Source organism: Panulirus ornatus, chromosome 64 (genome assembly GCF_036320965.1).
Source record: "Panulirus ornatus isolate Po-2019 chromosome 64, ASM3632096v1, whole genome shotgun sequence".
NCBI classification, from domain to species: domain Eukaryota; kingdom Metazoa; phylum Arthropoda; class Malacostraca; order Decapoda; family Palinuridae; genus Panulirus; species Panulirus ornatus.
In genome coordinates, this window is record NC_092287.1 from 410,021 (window position 1) to 429,230 (window position 19,210).

General features: G+C 44.1%; 1 protein-coding gene across 5 annotated transcripts in view; it reads left to right on the top strand.

The window, feature by feature from the left end:
• LOC139746324 (glutamyl aminopeptidase-like) overlaps window positions 1-19,210 on the top strand; it is a 181,951-nt gene that overhangs the window by 153,859 nt on the left and 8,882 nt on the right. For all 5 annotated transcript variants that reach the window (XM_071657463.1, XM_071657464.1, XM_071657465.1 and 2 more), the window contains 8 exons: window positions 8,654-8,798; window positions 10,790-10,954; window positions 11,198-11,291; window positions 11,877-12,047; window positions 12,257-12,354; window positions 17,427-17,561; window positions 17,950-18,180; window positions 18,719-18,875. In XM_071657463.1, coding sequence (XP_071513564.1) covers window positions 8,654-8,798; window positions 10,790-10,954; window positions 11,198-11,291; window positions 11,877-12,047; window positions 12,257-12,354; window positions 17,427-17,561; window positions 17,950-18,180; window positions 18,719-18,875 — 1,196 coding nt within the window. The remainder of the gene's footprint in view (window positions 1-8,653; window positions 8,799-10,789; window positions 10,955-11,197; window positions 11,292-11,876; window positions 12,048-12,256; window positions 12,355-17,426; window positions 17,562-17,949; window positions 18,181-18,718; window positions 18,876-19,210) is intronic.

A 19,210-nucleotide genomic window follows, 5' to 3' on the forward strand; every position in this document is an offset into this window, starting at 1 on the left:
CACTAACTAATCCCAGCGTATCCAACCAAGATTTGCTTTTTGAAGGCAAAAGGTTAAAGGGTCAATCAGAGGGTGTGGCTGAGCAGGTCAGTTAGAGGGCGTGGTTGAGCAGGTCAGAGGGCGTGGCTGAGCAGGTCAGTTAGAGAGCGTAGCTGAGCGGGTCAGTTAGAGGGCGTGGCTGAGCAGGTCAGTTAGATGGCGTGGCTGAGCGGGTCAGTTAGAGGGCATGGCTGAGCGCCTCGTTCAAATGCATAAGCTGACAGTTTTATACAGTGCTATACACTGTCATAATCTGTACAGCTATACACTATCATGGTCTATACAGCTATAGACTGTCATGATCTATATAGCTATATAGTCATGATCTATACAGTTATACGCCGTCAGGATCTATGCAGCAATACGCTGTCATAATGTATACAGCTATACCATGTCATAATCTATACAAGGCTAGCACACCACTTCAACTCTGGCTTACCTTAGCTTAACCCAACCCGGCAGAATTTGCCACTTTCTTACCCCAACGTACACCGTCCTAGCCTAACCCTCTAGCAGATAACCATCACCTGCACTTGTGTTATCTCCAGTCCCTAAGTGCCACCCCGTACCCCTCACCTGCATCTCTCATAACCTACCCTGTGTTGACAGTGTGCAACGAATCTAGCATAATTCTTGACACGTTTTCGCTCCGATTCTTAACACTTCTCCAACTTTCATTATAAAACTTGTGTTATAAACTCACCCTCTTCATTGTTAGAGGTAGCAAATGTAATCAGAAGTTGAAAGGTCGCAAGGCAAATCCTTTCATTAAACCGTAGCTCCGCCAGAGGACCACCGTAACAAGTAGGCTGACCTTAGCCTGACGTGTTGATTTTCTTATAATATGACCTCATGATCTTTGTCACAGCTGGGTATAGACACGCTGAATGTTTGATAGGATATCCAAAAGGAGTATGTGAGCTACAGAGTATCGAGGTGACATACATTGGATAATCTAAATGAATCATTTAATTAATCTCGAAGTATATGTATTTGTCACAATCATCGACACATACGTAATTTTTCTTTTGAAGTACATAATAACTCATCGAGAATATAGTTAAATGGTTGAATAATACTTTAGGAAAGAAGTGAATGTTGCCACGTCGTGCCCCTCCACTTCATATCTCCAGCAACCTGGACCTGCTCGTACAAGGTACTCACACCAGCACTGGCTCTTCGCCTCAAATCACTGGTTGCCTCTCTGTTAGGTCTGTTTGCTACAATCATTCCCAATTCCCAACCATGTCAGTCAAAACAGGAGTAATATGTCAGATTATCTAACCTACAGAGAGCTGGTGGTCGGTAGAACTTGGGGAAAAACCCACAATATGTCGTCACGCGGCTCCAGCTGCCCGCGCTCTGTGGCACGAAAATATTTTCCTACTTTCGTAACTTCTGGATCACACCAACCACTGTGATTACCTCCCTCCCTCACTCTCAGGTCTCCTCCCTCCTTCCCTGTGTTCCAACCTCCCATTCTAGCTGGGTTCTATCCTCCTTCCCTCCCTCCCTCCATCCCTTCCTTTCCTGGGTTAAAACCTCACTCCTTCCCTAGGTTCCTTCTTCCCTAACTCCCTCCTTGGGCTCCATCCTCCGTCCCTCTCTGGTTCCAACCTCTCTCCTGTGGTTTCAACCTCCCTCCCTCCCTGAGTTCCTACCTCTTTCCCTGGGTTCCTCCCTCCCTGGTTTCCTATCTTCCTTTCTTCTTCCCTTGGTTCCTCCCATCCATGTATACGGTTACCTGGCCAGTTAAACATTTTAAGAACATAGTTTTCCTGATGCTCCTAAGATCACTCATAAAGTGTTTTGTGATGGCAAGCACGTGATGTGGGTCGACTTGAATTAAGCTTCATCAAAATTGCTATGTGTTCCTGACATTGAGAAGCTGGATATTTATATATAGTAACCCAAACAATTGTGAAAACTTTTTCATAAAACAGAGAAAACATATAGTTAAGGAGGTCCAGAACTCCCTCCTTATTCACAGAAATTAAATAAAAGTATCTTCGTAGAACCCTGGTTACCCTACCTCTAATGGAGAAGACATAGGCCTTGGCGAGCCTGATACTGACGGAGGGATAACATACCTTGGCGAGCCTGGTACTGAGAGGAAGCCCAAAGTGCTGTAGTGTGTAATGCATCAAATGTTGGATCTACTTTTCCCTTTTTGCTCAGTGTATCTCTGTGTCATCATGTGAACTTTTGCAAGTGCCTCTGATTTGTTTGTTCAGTATATATTACTCTTGACTGTATTTGGATTTGTACCTTGAATGTATTCAACTTTAGAAACTTACGTATTTCTCACACGTCTATTTTTCTGTCACTTTCTTTAATCCTTATTGGTCACCCCGGCAATCTTACTTTGGCTGATAATTCATTTTTGTCTCGAAATAATGAATACAATGGCAAGTTCCCTTCACCGGCCAGGCACTTTCTCTGAGCTCTATTACACCTTAAGTGTTCTATTTGCTCTGGATGATAAGGATGGAGAATTTATGGATGGTACTGTAACGGAAGAGCTACGTGGGTGATGTCGAATATATGAGGTATTGTAGATGAGGATGTGGAGTGTGGGTGACACTTGTCTTGCGTGAGGGAGAAGCTATAGCTGGGGACACTGTTGTTGTCTTGAGTGAGGGAGAAGCTATAGCTGGGGACACTGTTGTTGTCTTGAGTGAGGGAGAAGCTATAGCTGGGGACACTGTTGTTGTCTTGAGTGAGGGAGAAGGTCGTAGGTGTTAGTTAGTCTTCGTGTCGAGCAACCGTGTGAGTTCTGCCCACCATGATAAATAAGGGAACTTATTAAAGGAGATGGTGAGTCCGCCGCTCTGGGAAGGCCTACGTGAACACATGGTACAGGGTTAAGATTATAGACCATCACACGAGGTACAGGGTGAAGATTATTGACGATTTATTGACAGTTCCATTCAAAGGCTAAAAACATAAATGGAATACGTAAAGATAAATGCTTAGTAAAAGAATAAAAGGGAAGGTTGTTCAAACTTTTAACAGTTGCAAGGGGTAAAGAGGAAACTTTGCTTGATGACGCCTACTGTGGATGATGTAGGACTGTTCTTGTGTTGATTTATTTGTTTGATGATCAACTACAATCTGGGGACGGGAGATCTCAGGCGGCGGGATGATGCACTAGCTTTATCCCGAACTCTCAAATGAGGTCCACTCCTGCCAGCGACCACTAATACAGTACACCACTTTCGCCAACGACCAGCAATAAGGTAGACCACTTCTGCCAACAACCAGTTATATAGTAGACCACGTATGCCAACGAACCATGATAATGTAGATTGTTTTTGCCATTACCAAATTCTAACCTGTATTCTGGTTGCTTACTGTTTTCGCAAACGTTATTTTCAAGCATCATACCTGGGATCATGGTCTGTTTTCGACATCCTTAAAGGTTAAATGCCCATCAGCCAGCAGTTGCCTTGTCAAAATATTAGTCTATCCTAAAAACTCTATATACTTTAAAGACATGAATTAGACTCTTCTTGAACATAACTCTGTGCGGTAAACATTTAGATAATAATACACACCCTTAGAGCCAAGACAGCTTAACCCTCTTCCAGCAACTTTCTCTGGCTGCCTGACCTATATTCTCCCTCTACTTGGAGATCACGCCTCCTGCATGCCACATGTGACACACCAAGATGCCAGTCACCTTGCAAGCCATATCTGACGCACACCCAGCCTGCCATGCACCTTGCATGGCACATTTGGCACACACCCAGCCTACCATGCACCTTGCAAGCCACATGTGGTACACAACCAACCTACCATGCACCTTGCAAGCCACATGTGGGACGCACGTGTAGCCAACTTACAAGTATGGCAGGACACACGTGTAGCCAACACAGTAAGGCGCTACACTTCCAGCCTTCCCGGCCGTACCCACAGTGTGATGCTCACTTGACCCAGTGGGTGCCTGCGGCGCCGCCCGCCGCACCCGCCCCACTCACCACGTCCTCCTGCGTCACATGGTCCACAGTACCTCCCTGGGGCCTCACCCGCCCCACTCACCACGTCCTCCTGCGTCACATGGTCCACAGTACCTCCCTGGGGCCTCACCCGCCCCACTCACCACGTCCTCCTGCGTCACATGGTCCACAGTACCTCCCTGGGGCCTCACCCGCCCCACTCACCACGTCCTCCTGCGTCACATGGTCCACAGTACTTCCCTGGGGCCTCATCAGCCCATTTACCAGGTCCTCGTGCGTGACATGGCCCACAGTACTACGGAAGGGCCTCATCTCTGGCATAACTACAACGTCAACATGTGTTTTTGTAACAAGATAGTGGGAGCTCAGTGTGGCTGGTGCTGTAGTAAGAACTTGTCACTCGAGGAACTGGAGATAATGGCTAAAGGATAACGTGTTACCTGCGATGTTCCAGCCTTAGGAATGGTGGGGATGACACTTTCCGTCACCCAACCACTAGTGGATTCGCTTCAATACTGTGTTTTGTTCTGTACGTTCCCAGGCTGCTTCTAGTGAAGAAATGAAAAAAACTATTCTTCATTTATGACGCACATATCAACACGAGATCATGTGATTGGTTGGGTAAGTAAATGTGGAAAAATGATATGTTGGTATCTTGTTACTGGTGGAGACGCGACCTCTGACCACAACATCAAGGTCGCCAACACACTCCCCAGCCACAACCACTCCCACTCACCTAGTATCATCAACAAATGATAAAGAGAACCGATTCGTAGATCCGTGGTTGATCAAATTCTGCCACCTATCTGATGCTCACCTGGCACCTACAGCCACACCTGTGTTGTATCATACTACAATCAACCTGGTGCACGCCCGGCACCTACACCCACACTTATAGCTGGGGACACTGCTGTTATCCTGAGTGAGGGAGAAGCATTAGCTGGGGACACTGCTGTTATCCTGAGTGAGGGAGAAGCATTAGCTGGGGACACTGCTGTTATCCTGAGTGAGGGAGAAGCTATGATCTATCGCAACTGGCTCATAAAGAACACCGTTAGTCGGGCTCCTCACAGGCCGGGTCAGTCCAGGTGACGGGCCAACATCTCCATCGTTGCTCATCATGTATAAAATTCTTACATAAGATACTTTTTTTACGGCCGTTTGTCAAAGTTGGAAGCGGAATATTGGTTGAAATAGCAGTCTTAGGCGATTAAGTACTTATGTTGGTACGTTATCTGTATTACACAATATTATACAAGCATTCTGGCCGACTACGCCTCACCATGTTCAAGGATCAAAACCTATCAGTATGTAGCGAGGGTTGCCGAGGGCCGGTAGTGCCTCCCTGATATCTATACACCGACCGCATCATGTGAGAAGTGAATGTTGAACATCTGGAGACGGACAACACATGACCGGTGAACGAGGAGTCCCAGTTCAGGCGAACATGTCGTGAGAGAGAGAGAGAGGGAGAGAGGGAGAGAGAGAGAGAGAGAGAGAGAGAGAGAGAGAGAGAGAGAGAGAGAGAGAGAGAGAGGTGCTTGATCAATAATGTGTAGTTTGTGTCTGAAACTGACACAACCAGGCACCTGGGGCAATTCGTGTAGGTTTGCCAGTCATACACTCAAGCAACAAAAAGAATCGGAAAAAAACAAGATTCCATTATGAATACCTTTGCTTGCATGACAAAGGAGCGGGAATCACGTGTTAGTTCGTAGACTGGACAGTAATATTCTACAGGAAATACTTTGTCCAGCAGTTTATTGACCGGCTAACAGCTGCCACTGAGGTACATTATGCGGTAGACGTCCAGGTTGTTGGGTCAGTATCAGTTGATCAACCACTGACACACAGGAGAACCTCCTGAACTGGCCTATGATGCAGCACCTTCTATTCCATGTCTAAAAATGTTCCGACTAACCGGTTGGCCCACAAGAGCTTTGCAAGTTTTTGCGCCTCACCCTCAGGCTGTAGCTCCGCCAGGAACTTTCGCTGCGCCTTCTTGCCCAACACGTTTTCATTCCGCAGAGTCCACAGTTTCTTGATGTACCTCCAGAAGATAATTGTTCACTAATCTCTCGCTTTTTCTCTCTGATGGCGGATGAAAATTCTTCTCCTTCCAATTATAAGCCAAGACATGATATTTCGCAGTATTTGTATTTAGGTTTTTTTTTTTTGTTTCAGTTTATGGGTAGGCCTCGATGCATGCGAGCTCTCTCTCTCTCTCTCTCTCTCTCTCTCTCTCTCTCTCTCTCTCTCTCTCTCTCTCTCTCTCTCTCTACCAGGAATCTTTATGAGAGCACACACTCTTGTCATCTGTCCATCAGGACAGAGTGGTACCGTACACACTCCCGTTTTTGGTGGTGTTCCATAATTAAGAGATAGAGGAGCCCTGGGTAGGGACTAGGGGAAGGAGGAGCCCTGGGTAGGGACTAGGGGAAGGAGGAGCCCTGGGTGGGAACTGGGGGAAAGAGGAACCCTGGGTGGGAACTGGGGGAAGGAGGAGCCCTGGGGATGCCACGTGAGGTACTGGCCCTTGGGGTCATCAGGCGATGGAAGAGGCCTGAAGAAGCCGGCTGGGGAGGAAGGAGTCCTGAGGGACGCGGGGAGGGGCTGTGGGAACGCCGGGCACAGGGGCAGGGACGCGGCCCCGAGGACGCCCACAACCTGCCCCACACACACACAGTAAGGTTGGTGCATAACTAACGTGCTCTTGTAAGAACGCTGGTTGAAGTAAGAAACCCGCACATTGGGATAGCTGTTTACTGATTGCTACCGACACCAACCATTCACGTGAAGAAAATGTGAGTCTCTCGTCTTGTGTCTTATCATTCACTCTCAAGGAAGAACCAGAGCCAATGGCCACGACAGAGTCCATCCCGACCTTGAAGGGCCCGATGACGTCATGGAGGAATATGTCATCCGGGAAGTCAGGGTGGAAAAAAATGGTCGCTGTATGTCGAACATCCTACCGACACACACACACACACACACACACACACACACACACACATGTGGACGAACATCCTGTCAACAACAACCTCAGGAAGGTTAAGCCTCACACTTGTGGTGGATGTTCAGGTCTGATGCAAAATCACGCCTGGTGGATGGTGTGGTGTGTGGTGGTCAGGGGAAGGTGATGAGGCCTGGTAGATGGTGTGGTATGTGGTGGCCAGGAGGAGATGGTCAGGCCTGGTGGTTGGTGTGGTATATGGTAGCCAGGAAGGTGGAGAGGAATTATCATAGTTCAGAGTTCATGACTTATTTACCAGAGATTACCATCCTGGCAAGAGAAAGCTCCTTAGTCAACTTAAAGTTGATGACACACCTTATGTTATGAGCACAGATGACCTTGGGACTCTGGATGAGGGACATGGTGTAAGGCATTGTACATGTACATACATATGGTGTACAGCAATTGCATATGTTACAGTTTATATCGTAATGCATAACAGCAGTAGCATCATAACTCTAGTAATGATAGCTACAACAGTTGTATAGGTTACAGTTTATCACATAAAACTTGACAACAGTTCCGGCAGTCGTACCACAGTCAACCTAGCTGTTCATCCACCTCTAGGGGTTGATCGATAAAATGGGTATCTGGTTCAGGCTAGGGTATATATATATATATATATATATATATATATATATATATATATATATATATATATATATATATATATATATATTGGAAAGGATCACAGTTTTGCGTGTGATCAATTTTGTACCTTCCATCAAACTTACTGTGGAAAATGAAAATAATGGTATGTTACCATTTTTAGATTGCATGATCCATGGGCAAGGAAACACATTATCTGGATTTTTCATCATCATCACTGAAACGAATATAATGGCTGGCACTCTCCGGCCTCTTCACCCTCCCCTGCTTAGACTGCAGAATCTGCAGGAACTTTAACCGGAAAATATCACTGTACTCCACTGTTGCTCACTCCAATTCCTGTAATTCTTTGCAAATTCAATTCGTCTACGTTTCACCTCCTTCATAAACAGGGGTTTCGCATCTGGCTTGCAGGATGGGATTGTGAAGGTTCTTTTACAGGCGATGTTGAATAGTCCTTTGAAAGAAGTTTCCTTGATGCCTTAGATGGCAATTCGTCTCAGGAGATTATCTGTAGATGTAGAAGTCTTTCTAGGAAGACCAGGGATAGGTTTTGGTAATGGGATGTCGTTGGTAGGGGGGGGGGGGGGGCGAACGCTGATCGTGAGCTCTGAGCGCCCAGTACACCTAGATATCTCACGTGTACCCACATTTTCTTGCTACCAGCAGAGAATTTGGGATTTCTGCTCGCTACTAAGGTAAGAGCCAATTATTTTGAAGCACAGGTGGAAGAAACACAGGTCCCTGAAGCGAAATTCCCAGAATCAAGTGGGAGCCAGGAGTTAAGAAAGAACATTCTTTCTTAAAGATAGCTTGAGGTACAGTGAGGCGGGTTGCTAGTGCTCACACCATTAGAAACAATAGTTTCAGTTGTAAGATGTACGCTGATTTCACCCTGAGAGCGTCATATGCTTGTACCCGCAATAAACCTTAGCCATGTGTGAGGGTGGACAAGGTTTTTTGCGAACATCGTATGTACTGTAACTTTAAAAGTAAAGAAATTGTCTCTACAGATTGTACGTTGTACCGGCAGGTCCATAGCTACCAGTAAGTTCCAGCCCACCGACGCCCGAAGTGCCTTCCCATGCTTTGATGAACCCTCCTTCAAGAGCACCTTCACCACCACGCTCATTAGGCCCTCTGAGGGTTACACCGCGCTCTCCAACATGCCCGTCGAGGTAGACTTCGCATCGAGGATGCATAAGATAATATCTCCTTCACACATGTGGCTAAGAATGCATTATAAGATTATGAACAAAATCTGCTAGACTTAAGTGGAATCAACACAAACAGATCCATCATAATATCATGCAGGGAAAACCTAACACACACACACACATACACACACACACACACACACACGCATTCATATATATATATATATATATATATATATATATATATATATATATATATATATATATATATATATATATATATATATTATCCCTTGGGATAGGGGAGAAAGAATACTTCCCACGAATTCCCTGCGTGTCGTAGAAGGCGACTAAAAGGGAAGGGAGCGGGAGGCTGGATATCCTCCCCTCTCATTTCTTTTTAATTTTCCAAAAGAAGGAACAGAGAAGGGGGCCAGGTGAGGATATTCCCTCAAAGGCCCAGTCCTCTGTTCTTAACGCTACCTTGCTAATGCGGGAAATGGCGAATAGTATAAAAGATATATATATATATATATATATATATATATATATATATATATATATATATATATATATATATATATATATATATATATATCTTTCTTTCATACTATTCGCCATCTCCCGCATAAGCGAGGTTGCGTTAAGAACAGAGGACTGGGCCTTTGAGGGAATATCCTCACCTGGCCCCCTTCTCTGTTCCTTCTTTTGGAGAATTAAAATAAACCGAGAGGGGAGGATTTCCAGCCCCCCGCTCCCTTCCCTTTTAGTCGCCTTCTACGACACTCAGGAAATACGTGGGAAGCATTCTTTCTCCCCTATTCCCAGGGATATATATATATATATATATATATATATATATATATATATATATATATATATATATATATATATATATATATATATATTAGGGTAAGCTGGGAGCAGGTTTTCTCTATTGCACACAGAATTGAATACGACAGCATATTTACAAATATTAATATTCTTCCTTATATTCTCTAATTTTCTCAGCATTATTCTAGCATTAGGTGAATGCTCAAACAGCAGTTGTCCAAATTTTTGCATTGATTTCAATCAAGCTTTCGCCTTCACAGAGGCATCATCAGGAATTTACAGAAACAAAAAAAATTCGTCACAAAACTAGGATATGATATGTAAACCGCAATCAAAACATAAAAAGAAACCCACTCGCAAAAAAAACAGTATATAGCGCATCAAGGTACGGGAAAACACGAAAAGCGATACAAATTAGCAGTATCATAAAGTAAGTTACAATCTAAATACACAATATGGAAACACGAATATAGAAAAACTTACAGTTGAGGAAACAGAGGTACAATGTTAAACGAGGTAGGAATAAAGTCCACCACTAAATACACTTAGCTGGGCCATGTGAGGCCGTTATGTCCGGATGAGGAGTTGATAGGAGCGAAAGCTTGATTGAAATGTAATTCATATATGTTGTTGTCGCCCAACATAGGCTTAGATGTATAGATTTATAGTACCGCACCTCAGCCTCCCTCTCTTCGTCAATGGTAAACAGACCAAATGTAAACTTCGCCAACAAAGCTCTTCCCACACCAAGCAACAATATGTACTTGACTGTTGTATAATCAGTGAATTCACAGGTAATTCTTACCAAACATAACAAGACATGCGTGGATATTTCATGCATAACAGTGTTCTGTCTCGGATATTTGAAAACTATCATAACTCTGTTCATTGTGTATAGTTCATTCCTTGTATATTTGCAGAGGTCTCCTAAGTACTGTTGTACATTGCCGAGTAATACATTGTGTTGCCCAAACCATGTTAACACTTTTCTCACCACATATCCTGCAATGTATTTCAATCATCAAGCCCCCCCCCCCAAGCCCCTGGAACATGTGTGCACTCTGTATCCTCTTTTGTGCCCCCGCCCACAGGAAGGGTAGGAGTGCATAATAGATCAGCCGCTCAAGCAGCAAAAATTGATATCAGTCATTAGTTCTGATCTGCTTTTGTTTGCTCAGCGTGAGGTGCCGAACTCCCCGCAAGCTGGCCTGACGGAGGTGGTGTTTAAGAAGTCGGTACCGATGGTCACCTACCTCGCCTGCTTCATAGTGTGTGACTTCGATCACCTGGAAATCATGACTAAGGACAATAAACCCTTCAGAGTGTACGCTACACCGGACCAGGTTTGTCTAAGCCTTTTTTGCGTCGCAAGCCACAGACTTCTGCAAGGTTACTAGACACAGTAGTCCTTCAGTGTCATCTTTCATGGAGTAACATGTTTCAGCTTTTGATTCTTATCATAAACGCCTCTAAATTATATTTCATTTCATTTTTTGTGTATGTGTTAAGGTCAGAAATATAAAGTTAGAAGGGACGTAAGGTATAAGGAACTACAGTTTAACTAGTAAAACCAACTCTTTCAACAGATAGACCGAGCTAACTACTCACTTCATCTAGGCGTAAACGTCCTGAACCACTTTGAAGATTACTTTGAGGTTGAATATCCTCTACCAAAACAAGGTCAGTATCCACGACTCCTCAACGTGTACCTCAGGCAGCAAGGTCAGTACTTCCCCATGGTAAGCTGACCAGCAGTTTCCTTCTGTGTGACTCTGAATTGAGAGGAATAACAAGAAATTTGAGTAGTCCCGCGTGCACCAGCTTACTGATAGGACATAACAGGATTTGCATTAAAGAATAAACGTTTGTACTCGATATGTCGCAGTGATAATCCCATGCCAACTGACATATAGCAGTGAGTGTTCTTGTGTCAACAAGTGGGCGGGAGAACACGTTAGAGGGAGGGATGGAGCTGTTGTACTGATCCTTACTGATAGAAGGTCCACACGATAACGAACGTTAGATGAAAGTCGACCTGATAAACACAAAGACACAAAAGCTGGAAAATCTGGGGAAAATTCTGAGAGTGAATGACTGAACAATGAGAGAGTATGATGATGTAGCGGGACGTGGAGGGTTTGGAGAGACTGAACGAGATTCCCTGAGCGAGGTGCCCCGTAGTGTTGTGTGTACACATCTTGCGTCATCATTTTATTCCTCGATACGTCTGGGGATTTGTTTATGAATCAAATTTTGTGTTGCCAGACATGATCGCCATTCCGGACTTCATCTCGGGCGCTATGGAACACTGGGGCCTCATCACGTACCGGGAGACGAACCTTCTCTACGACGACCGTGGGTCGTCCTCATACAACAAGCAGAGGGTGGCAGCCGTTGTTGCTCATGAACTGGCTCACATGTGGTTCGGAAACCTCGGTAAGTTACAGGATATCCTTCACTGTCTTTCTACTGTCATATTTCCTTAGAAAGCCACAACCCAAAACGCCAGAAATCAATGTAGAGTTGAATATATTTAATGACTTGATAAGATCAAAGCAACTGAATGTTAACTTGACCCAACAATTGAGCATCGTCTTAATAATGCTGTAGCATGTAAACTTTCACCTTCTTGACTGTGTGAACAGTGACTCTTGAGTGGTGGGATGACCTCTGGCTGAACGAGGGCTTCGCCAGCTACATCGAGTATAAAGGCGTGGCCAGCTTCGAGAAGGACTGGGAGATGGTAAGTTAGCCAGCCTCGCTGTAGAATTCTATCTATCTACCTACCTATCACCACTGATTCCATTCTCATTTTGAGTGAATATATATATATATATATATATATATATATATATATATATATATATATATATATTATTTATTTTGCTTTGTCGCTGTCTCCCGCGCCTGCGAGGTAGCGCAAGGAAACAGACGAAAGAAATGGCCCAACCCACCCCCATACACATGTATCATGTATATACATACACGTCCACACACTCAAATATACATACCTATACATCTCAATGTACACATATATATACACACACAGACACCCACACACATGCACTCAATTCACACTGTCTGCCCCTACTCACCCCCATCGCCACCCCGCCACACACGGAATAACATCCCCCTCCCCCCTCATGTGCGCGAGGCAGCGCCAGGAAAAGACAACAAAGGCCCCATTCGCTCACACTCAGTCTCCAGCTGTCATGCAATAATGCCCGAAACCACAGCTCCCTTTCCACATCCAGGCCCCACAGAACTTTGGTAAACATGTTTACCAAATGGCGTCTTAGCTTCGTCTCTTCGATGTATATCAACTGACTGTTATATTTCTCTCTTGTGTCTCCCCTGATGATGTGATTATTACACGAAAGTGCACTTGGGAACTTTTCGTGTGTCATTTTCCCCGTGGACTCATAGGAATATATATATATATATATATATATATATATATATATATATATATATATATATATATATATATATATATATATATATATCCTGTTGTATGATGTAGTGAGAAGGCATCGTTCAAGAAAATAGAAGTCCCTGTTATTGAATATAATTGATAGGAATGGCTGCTCTCAATCCTATTGTATGATGTAGTGAGAAGGCATCGTTCAAGAAAATAGAAGTCCCTGCTATTGAATATAATTGATAGGAATGGCTGCTCTCAACTGCCAGAGGTCAACGTCACCGACTGTAATGATCACAGTGGGTGCCAGAACAGGTGTACCAAGGAGTTAGAAGACCGATTTCGACGATGAAGGCCTGCACTGTGGCTGAGAGATTGACTTGAGGAGGCAGAAGTGATATTGTGACAGTGATTGTGTCAGCGTCGCGTCGCCTCGCCGCAGTGTATCGAGACAGACTTCCCCAGAACTTTTAAAGGGGAAGTAAATGTTTATAATTGTGTTAATGGAGTGATAGTTTTCATGCATGGTGTTTTTGACAAGAAAATAGTGAAGTTGGAGAAAAATGTAGCTTAGACATTGAAGCTTATTGACACAGTGGTGAAATTGATGAGAACTGCTATTGACGTTTGTGTGAATAAATTGTACATTTCCTTTTCCATAGCCAGAGGTTGAACCATTATGTGACATTCATTTTTTTTTTTCATTCATTTCAAGCTAAAAGTTTGTTTTCTAAATTGTTTCTTACATTTTTCATATGTATATATATGTGTGTGTGTGTGTGTGTGTGCATGTGTGTGTGTGTGTGTGTGTGTGTGTATATGTATATATATATGTATATTATCCCTGGGGATAGGGGTGAAAGAATACTTCCCACGTATTCCTCGCGTGTCGTAGAAAGCGACTAGAGGGGACGGGAGCGGGGGGCCGGAAATCCTCCCCTCCTTGTATTAACTTTCTAAAATGGGAAACAGAAGGAGTCACGCGGGGAGTGATCATCCTCCTCGAAGGCTCAGAGTGGGGTGCCTAAATGTGTGTGGATGTAACCAAGATGTGAAAAAAGGAGAGATAGGTAGTATGTTTGAGGAAATGAACCTCGATGTTTTGGCTCTGAGTGAAACGAAGCTCAAGGGTAAAGGGGAAGAGTGGTTTGGAAATGTCTGGGGAGTGAAGTCAGGGGTTAGTGAGAGGACAAGAGCAAGGGAAGGAGTAGCAATACTCCTGAAACAGGAGTTGTGGGAGTATGTGATAGAATGTAAGAAAGTAAATTCTCGATTAATATGGGTAAAATTGAAAGTTGATGGAGAGAGGTGGGTGATTATTGGTGCATATGCACCTGGGCATGAGAAGAAAGATCATGAGAGGCAAGTGTTTTGGGAGCAGCTAAATGAGTGTGTTAGCGGTTTTGATGCACGAGACCGGGTTATAGTGATGGGTGATTTGAATGCAAAGGTGAGTAATGTGGCAGTTGAGGGAATAATTGGTATGCATGGGGTGTTCAGTGTTGTAAATGGAAATGGTGAAGAGCTTGTAGATTTATGTGCTGAAAAAGGACTGATGATTGGGAATACCTGGTTTAAAAAGCGAGATATACATAAGTATACTTATGTAAGTAGGAGAGATGGCCAGAGAGCGTTATTGGATTACGTGTTAATTGACAGGCGTGCGAAAGAGAGACTTTTGGATGTTAATGTGCTGAGAGGTGCAACTGGAGGGATGTCTGATCATTATCTTGTGGAGGCTAAGGTGAAGATTAGTATGGGTTTTCAGAAAAGAGGAGTGAATGTTGGGGTGAAGAAGGTGGTGAGAGTAAGTGAGCTTGGGAAGGAGACCTGTGTGGGGAAGTACCATGAGAGACTGTGTACAGAATGGAAAAAGGTGAGAACAATGGAAGTAAGGGGAGTGGGGGAGGAATGGGATGTATTTAGGGAATCAGTGATGGATTGCGCAAAAGATGCTTGTGGCATGAGAAGAGTGGGAGGTGGGCTGTTTAGAAAGGGTAGTGAGTGGTGGGATGAAGAAGTAAGAGTATTAGTGAAAGAGAAGAGAGAGGCATTTGGACGATTTTTGCAGGGAAAAAATGCAATTGAGTGGGAGAAGTATAAAAGAAAGAGACAGGAGGTCAAGAGAAAGGTGCAAGAGGTGAAAAAAAGGGCAAATGAGAGTTGGGGTGAGAGACTATCAGTAAATTTTAGGGAGAATAAAAAGATGTTCTGGAAGGAGGTAAATAGGGTGCGTAAGACAAGGGAGCAAATGGGAACTTCAGTGAAGGGCGTAAATGGGGAGGTGATAACAAGTAGCGGTGATGTGAGAAGGAGATGGAATGAGTATTTTGAAGGTTTGTTGAATGTGTCTGATGACAGAGTGGCAGATATAGGGTGTTTTGGTCGAGGTGGTGTGCAAAGTGAGAGGGTTAGGGAAAATGAGTTGGTAAACAGAGAAGAGGTAGTAAAAGCTTTGCGGAAGATGAAAGCCGGCAAGGCAGCAGGTTTGGATGGTATTGCAGTGGAATTTATTAAGAAAGGGGGTGACTGTATTGTTGACTGGTTGGTAAGGTTATTTAATGTATGTATGACTCATGGTGAGGTGCCTGAGGATTGGCGGAATGCGTGCATAGTGCCATTGTACAAAGGCAAAGGGGATAAGAGTGAGTGCTCAAATTACAGAGGTATAAGTTTGTTGAGTATTCCTGGTAAATTATATGGGAGGGTATTGATTGAGAGGGTGAAGGCATGTACAGAGCATCAGATTGGGGAAGAGCAGTGCGGTTTCAGAAGTGGTAGAGGATGTGTGGATCAGGTGTTTGCTTTGAAGAATGTATGTGAGAAATACTTAGAAAAGCAAATGGATTTGTATGTAGCATTTATGGATCTGGAGAAGGCATATGATAGAGTTGATAGAGATGCTCTGTGGAAGGTATTAAGAATATATGGTGTGGGAGGCAAGTTGTTAGAAGCAGTGAAAAGTTTTTATCGAGGATGTAAGGCATGTGTACGTGTAGGAAGAGAGGAAAGTGATTGGTTCCCAGTGAATGTAGGTTTGCGGCAGGGGTGTGTGATGTCTCCATGGTTGTTTAATTTGTTTATGGATGGGGTTGTAAGGGAGGTAAATGCAAGAGTCCTGGAAAGAGGGGCAAGTATGAAGTCTGTTGGGGATGAGAGAGCTTGGGAAGTGAGTCAGTTGTTGTTCGCTGATGATACAGCGCTGGTGGCTGATTCATGTGAGAAACTGCAGAAGCTGGTGACTGAGTTTGGTAAAGTGTGTGGAAGAAGAAAGTTGAGAGTAAATGTGAATAAGAGCAAGGTTATTAGGTACAGTAGGGGTGAGGGTCAAGTCAATTGGGAGGTGAGTTTGAATGGAGAAAAACTGGAGGAAGTGAAGTGTTTTAGATATCTGGGAGTGGATCTGTCAGCGGATGGAACCATGGAAGCGGAAGTGGATCATAGGGTGGGGGAGGGGGCGAAAATTTTGGGAGCCTTGAAAAATGTGTGGAAGTCGAGAACATTATCTCGGAAAGCAAAAATGGGTATGTTTGAGGGAATAGTGGTTCCAACAATGTTGTATGGTTGCGAGGCGTGGGCTATGGATAGAGATGTGCGCAGGAGGATGGATGTGCTGGAAATGAGATGTTTGAGGACAATGTGTGGTGTGAGGTGGTTTGATCGAGTAAGTAACGTAAGGGTAAGAGAGATGTGTGGAAATAAAATGAGCGTGGTTGAGAGAGCAGAAGAGGGTGTTTTGAAATGGTTTGGGCACATGGAGAGAATGAGTGAGGAGAGATTGACCAAGAGGATATATGTGTCGGAGGTGGAGGGAACGAGGAGAAGAGGGAGACCAAATTGGAGGTGGAAAGATGGAGTGAAAAAGATTTTGTGTGATCGGGGCCTGAACATGCAGGAGGGTGAAAGGAGGGCAAGAAATAGAGTGAATTGGAGTCATGTGGTATACAGGGGTTGACGTGCTGTCAGTGGATTGAAGCAAGGCATGTGAAGCGTCTGGGGTAAACCATGGAAAGCTGTGTAGGTATGTATATTTGCGTGTGTGGACGTGTGTATGTACATGTGTATGGGGGGGGGTTGGGCCATTTCTTTCGTCTGTTTCCTTGCGCTACCTCGCAAACGCGGGAGACAGCGACAAAGTATAAAAAAAAAAAAAAAAAAAAAAAAAAAAATATATATATATATATATATATATATATATATACCGTTATTTGTTTATCTATTTATTCATTCAAGTACATACAAACATGAAGTTTAGTGGAGACTGCAAGGATATTTGTGTTGTGTGTTGATGATCAGTAATTTACAGAGAGAGAGAGAGAGAGAGAGAGAGAGAGAGAGAGAGAGAGAGAGAGAGAGAGAGAGAGCTACTAGCTCATTCCTGGCGTGTCTTCCAGGAGGAGCAGTTTCTGGTGGACGACCTGCAGAGGGTGATGGGTCTGGACGCCCAGCTCACCTCCCACCCGATCGTCCAGCCAGTCCATCACCCGGACGAAATCACAGAAATATTTGACACCATCTCTTACAGCAAGGTAACCCCCCCCCCCCCCCCCACCCTGTACCCTTCTGCTGGTAGACCTGATAACAAACGTGTCTCACACTCATACGTCACCAAAGTCACAGTGTACATAAATATACACCTTCCGTGTTCCATATAGTAGGACAGTGTTTATAGCAGAAAGGTAGTTTGATGTAAACTGATGTTTATGGATAGTTAGTCATGAATATCTAAAACGCGTAATGATTGTATGAATAGATAGATAGCTATATGACAGAGAGACGACATTATTGAATGAGAAATAGATATATCTATGGATAGGTATATAAATCAATGGAGGTATCATTCAGGTGTAGAGAAACAGACAGGCGTACAGAGATAAACAGGTGTGCATACAAAAGTAAGGCAGAGTCCTACCCCAGGGCGCCTCTGTACTGAGGATGCTGGAAGACTTCATGGGAGCGGAGGAGTTCAGGATAGGCGTAAGGAACTTCCTCCGCAAGTTCAAGTATGACAACGCAGTGACGCAAGACCTGTGGACGGAGCTGGAGAAGGTATCGACCAACGGCCTGAACATCAGCACCATCATGGACACATGGACCCGGCAGATGGGCTACCCGGTCCTCGACGTGTCCACCTCACACAGCGACAAGGTACGTCAGGCTCCTTCCCCCAGGATGAACAACCACACCTTCTACTGTATTGTCTCTAGATTTAGAAGCGTCGTGATCTGAGAGCAAATCTAACCCAGCCTAACCTAGCTTGATCAAACTTCATCAAGAATGTTAAGTAATTTTATGTTCGTTTTGGTTAACCTGTGGACTTCTTCAAAAGCAATACATCAGATCAGGTAAGACAAAGATATAACAAACAGAAAGTTGAATCCACTCTTAAAAATATGTCCGATGAGCGTAACATTGTTTAGACAAAACGCTAACTGACCGATACAAGCCCTGGTCATCATGACACTTAGCTGTTCTCTTCGTCACAAGGCTGACGACAGCAGCAGCTGTGGCGTTAAACCTTGTTAATGGTGTCCGCTCCTCCATGATACGTGTTCAGACACCATATCAAGTGTAAGAAGATATGAATAACAATATCAAGCTTGATGCTTATCGATGGTTAGGCTCAATTTTGCTATGTCGTATGTTAACATTACTGGAAAATTACATTGCTTTGTTTTTGTCGCAGACCAAGTTGGAGTTACGACAGTCGAGGTTTCTGAGCGACCCAGAGGCCGTGAGTGCAGATGACTCGCCCTATAACTACCAATGGGACATACCCATCACTTACATCACCGATGTCACGCAGCGGGAGCAAATCTGGCTTACTCGAGACATGGAAACATGTAAGAAAGTTTCTTTGGTTAACTTATAAGCAACAATGTCTTCCAAACTTACTTCAGAGCCACTCACTAATACCATGATGTTGATTATCGGTGGCTGTAACTGCTGAGCAGACAAGCTCTGTGCGAGGAGAGACCATGAGCCTTACAGACGACGCCCTTGCTGTAGTTAAGTCTTCCTCGGTGAAAGCTTAGCTGAAAGGAGACAGCAGAATGAACACCATTGTTCTGATTATCCATTATCATAGATAAGCATTAAAGATCGCAGAGCAACAATCTCCAAGGGCAGACCTACTTCTAGCCTAGTTTGGTGAACCATTGAGACGCAGGATCATTTT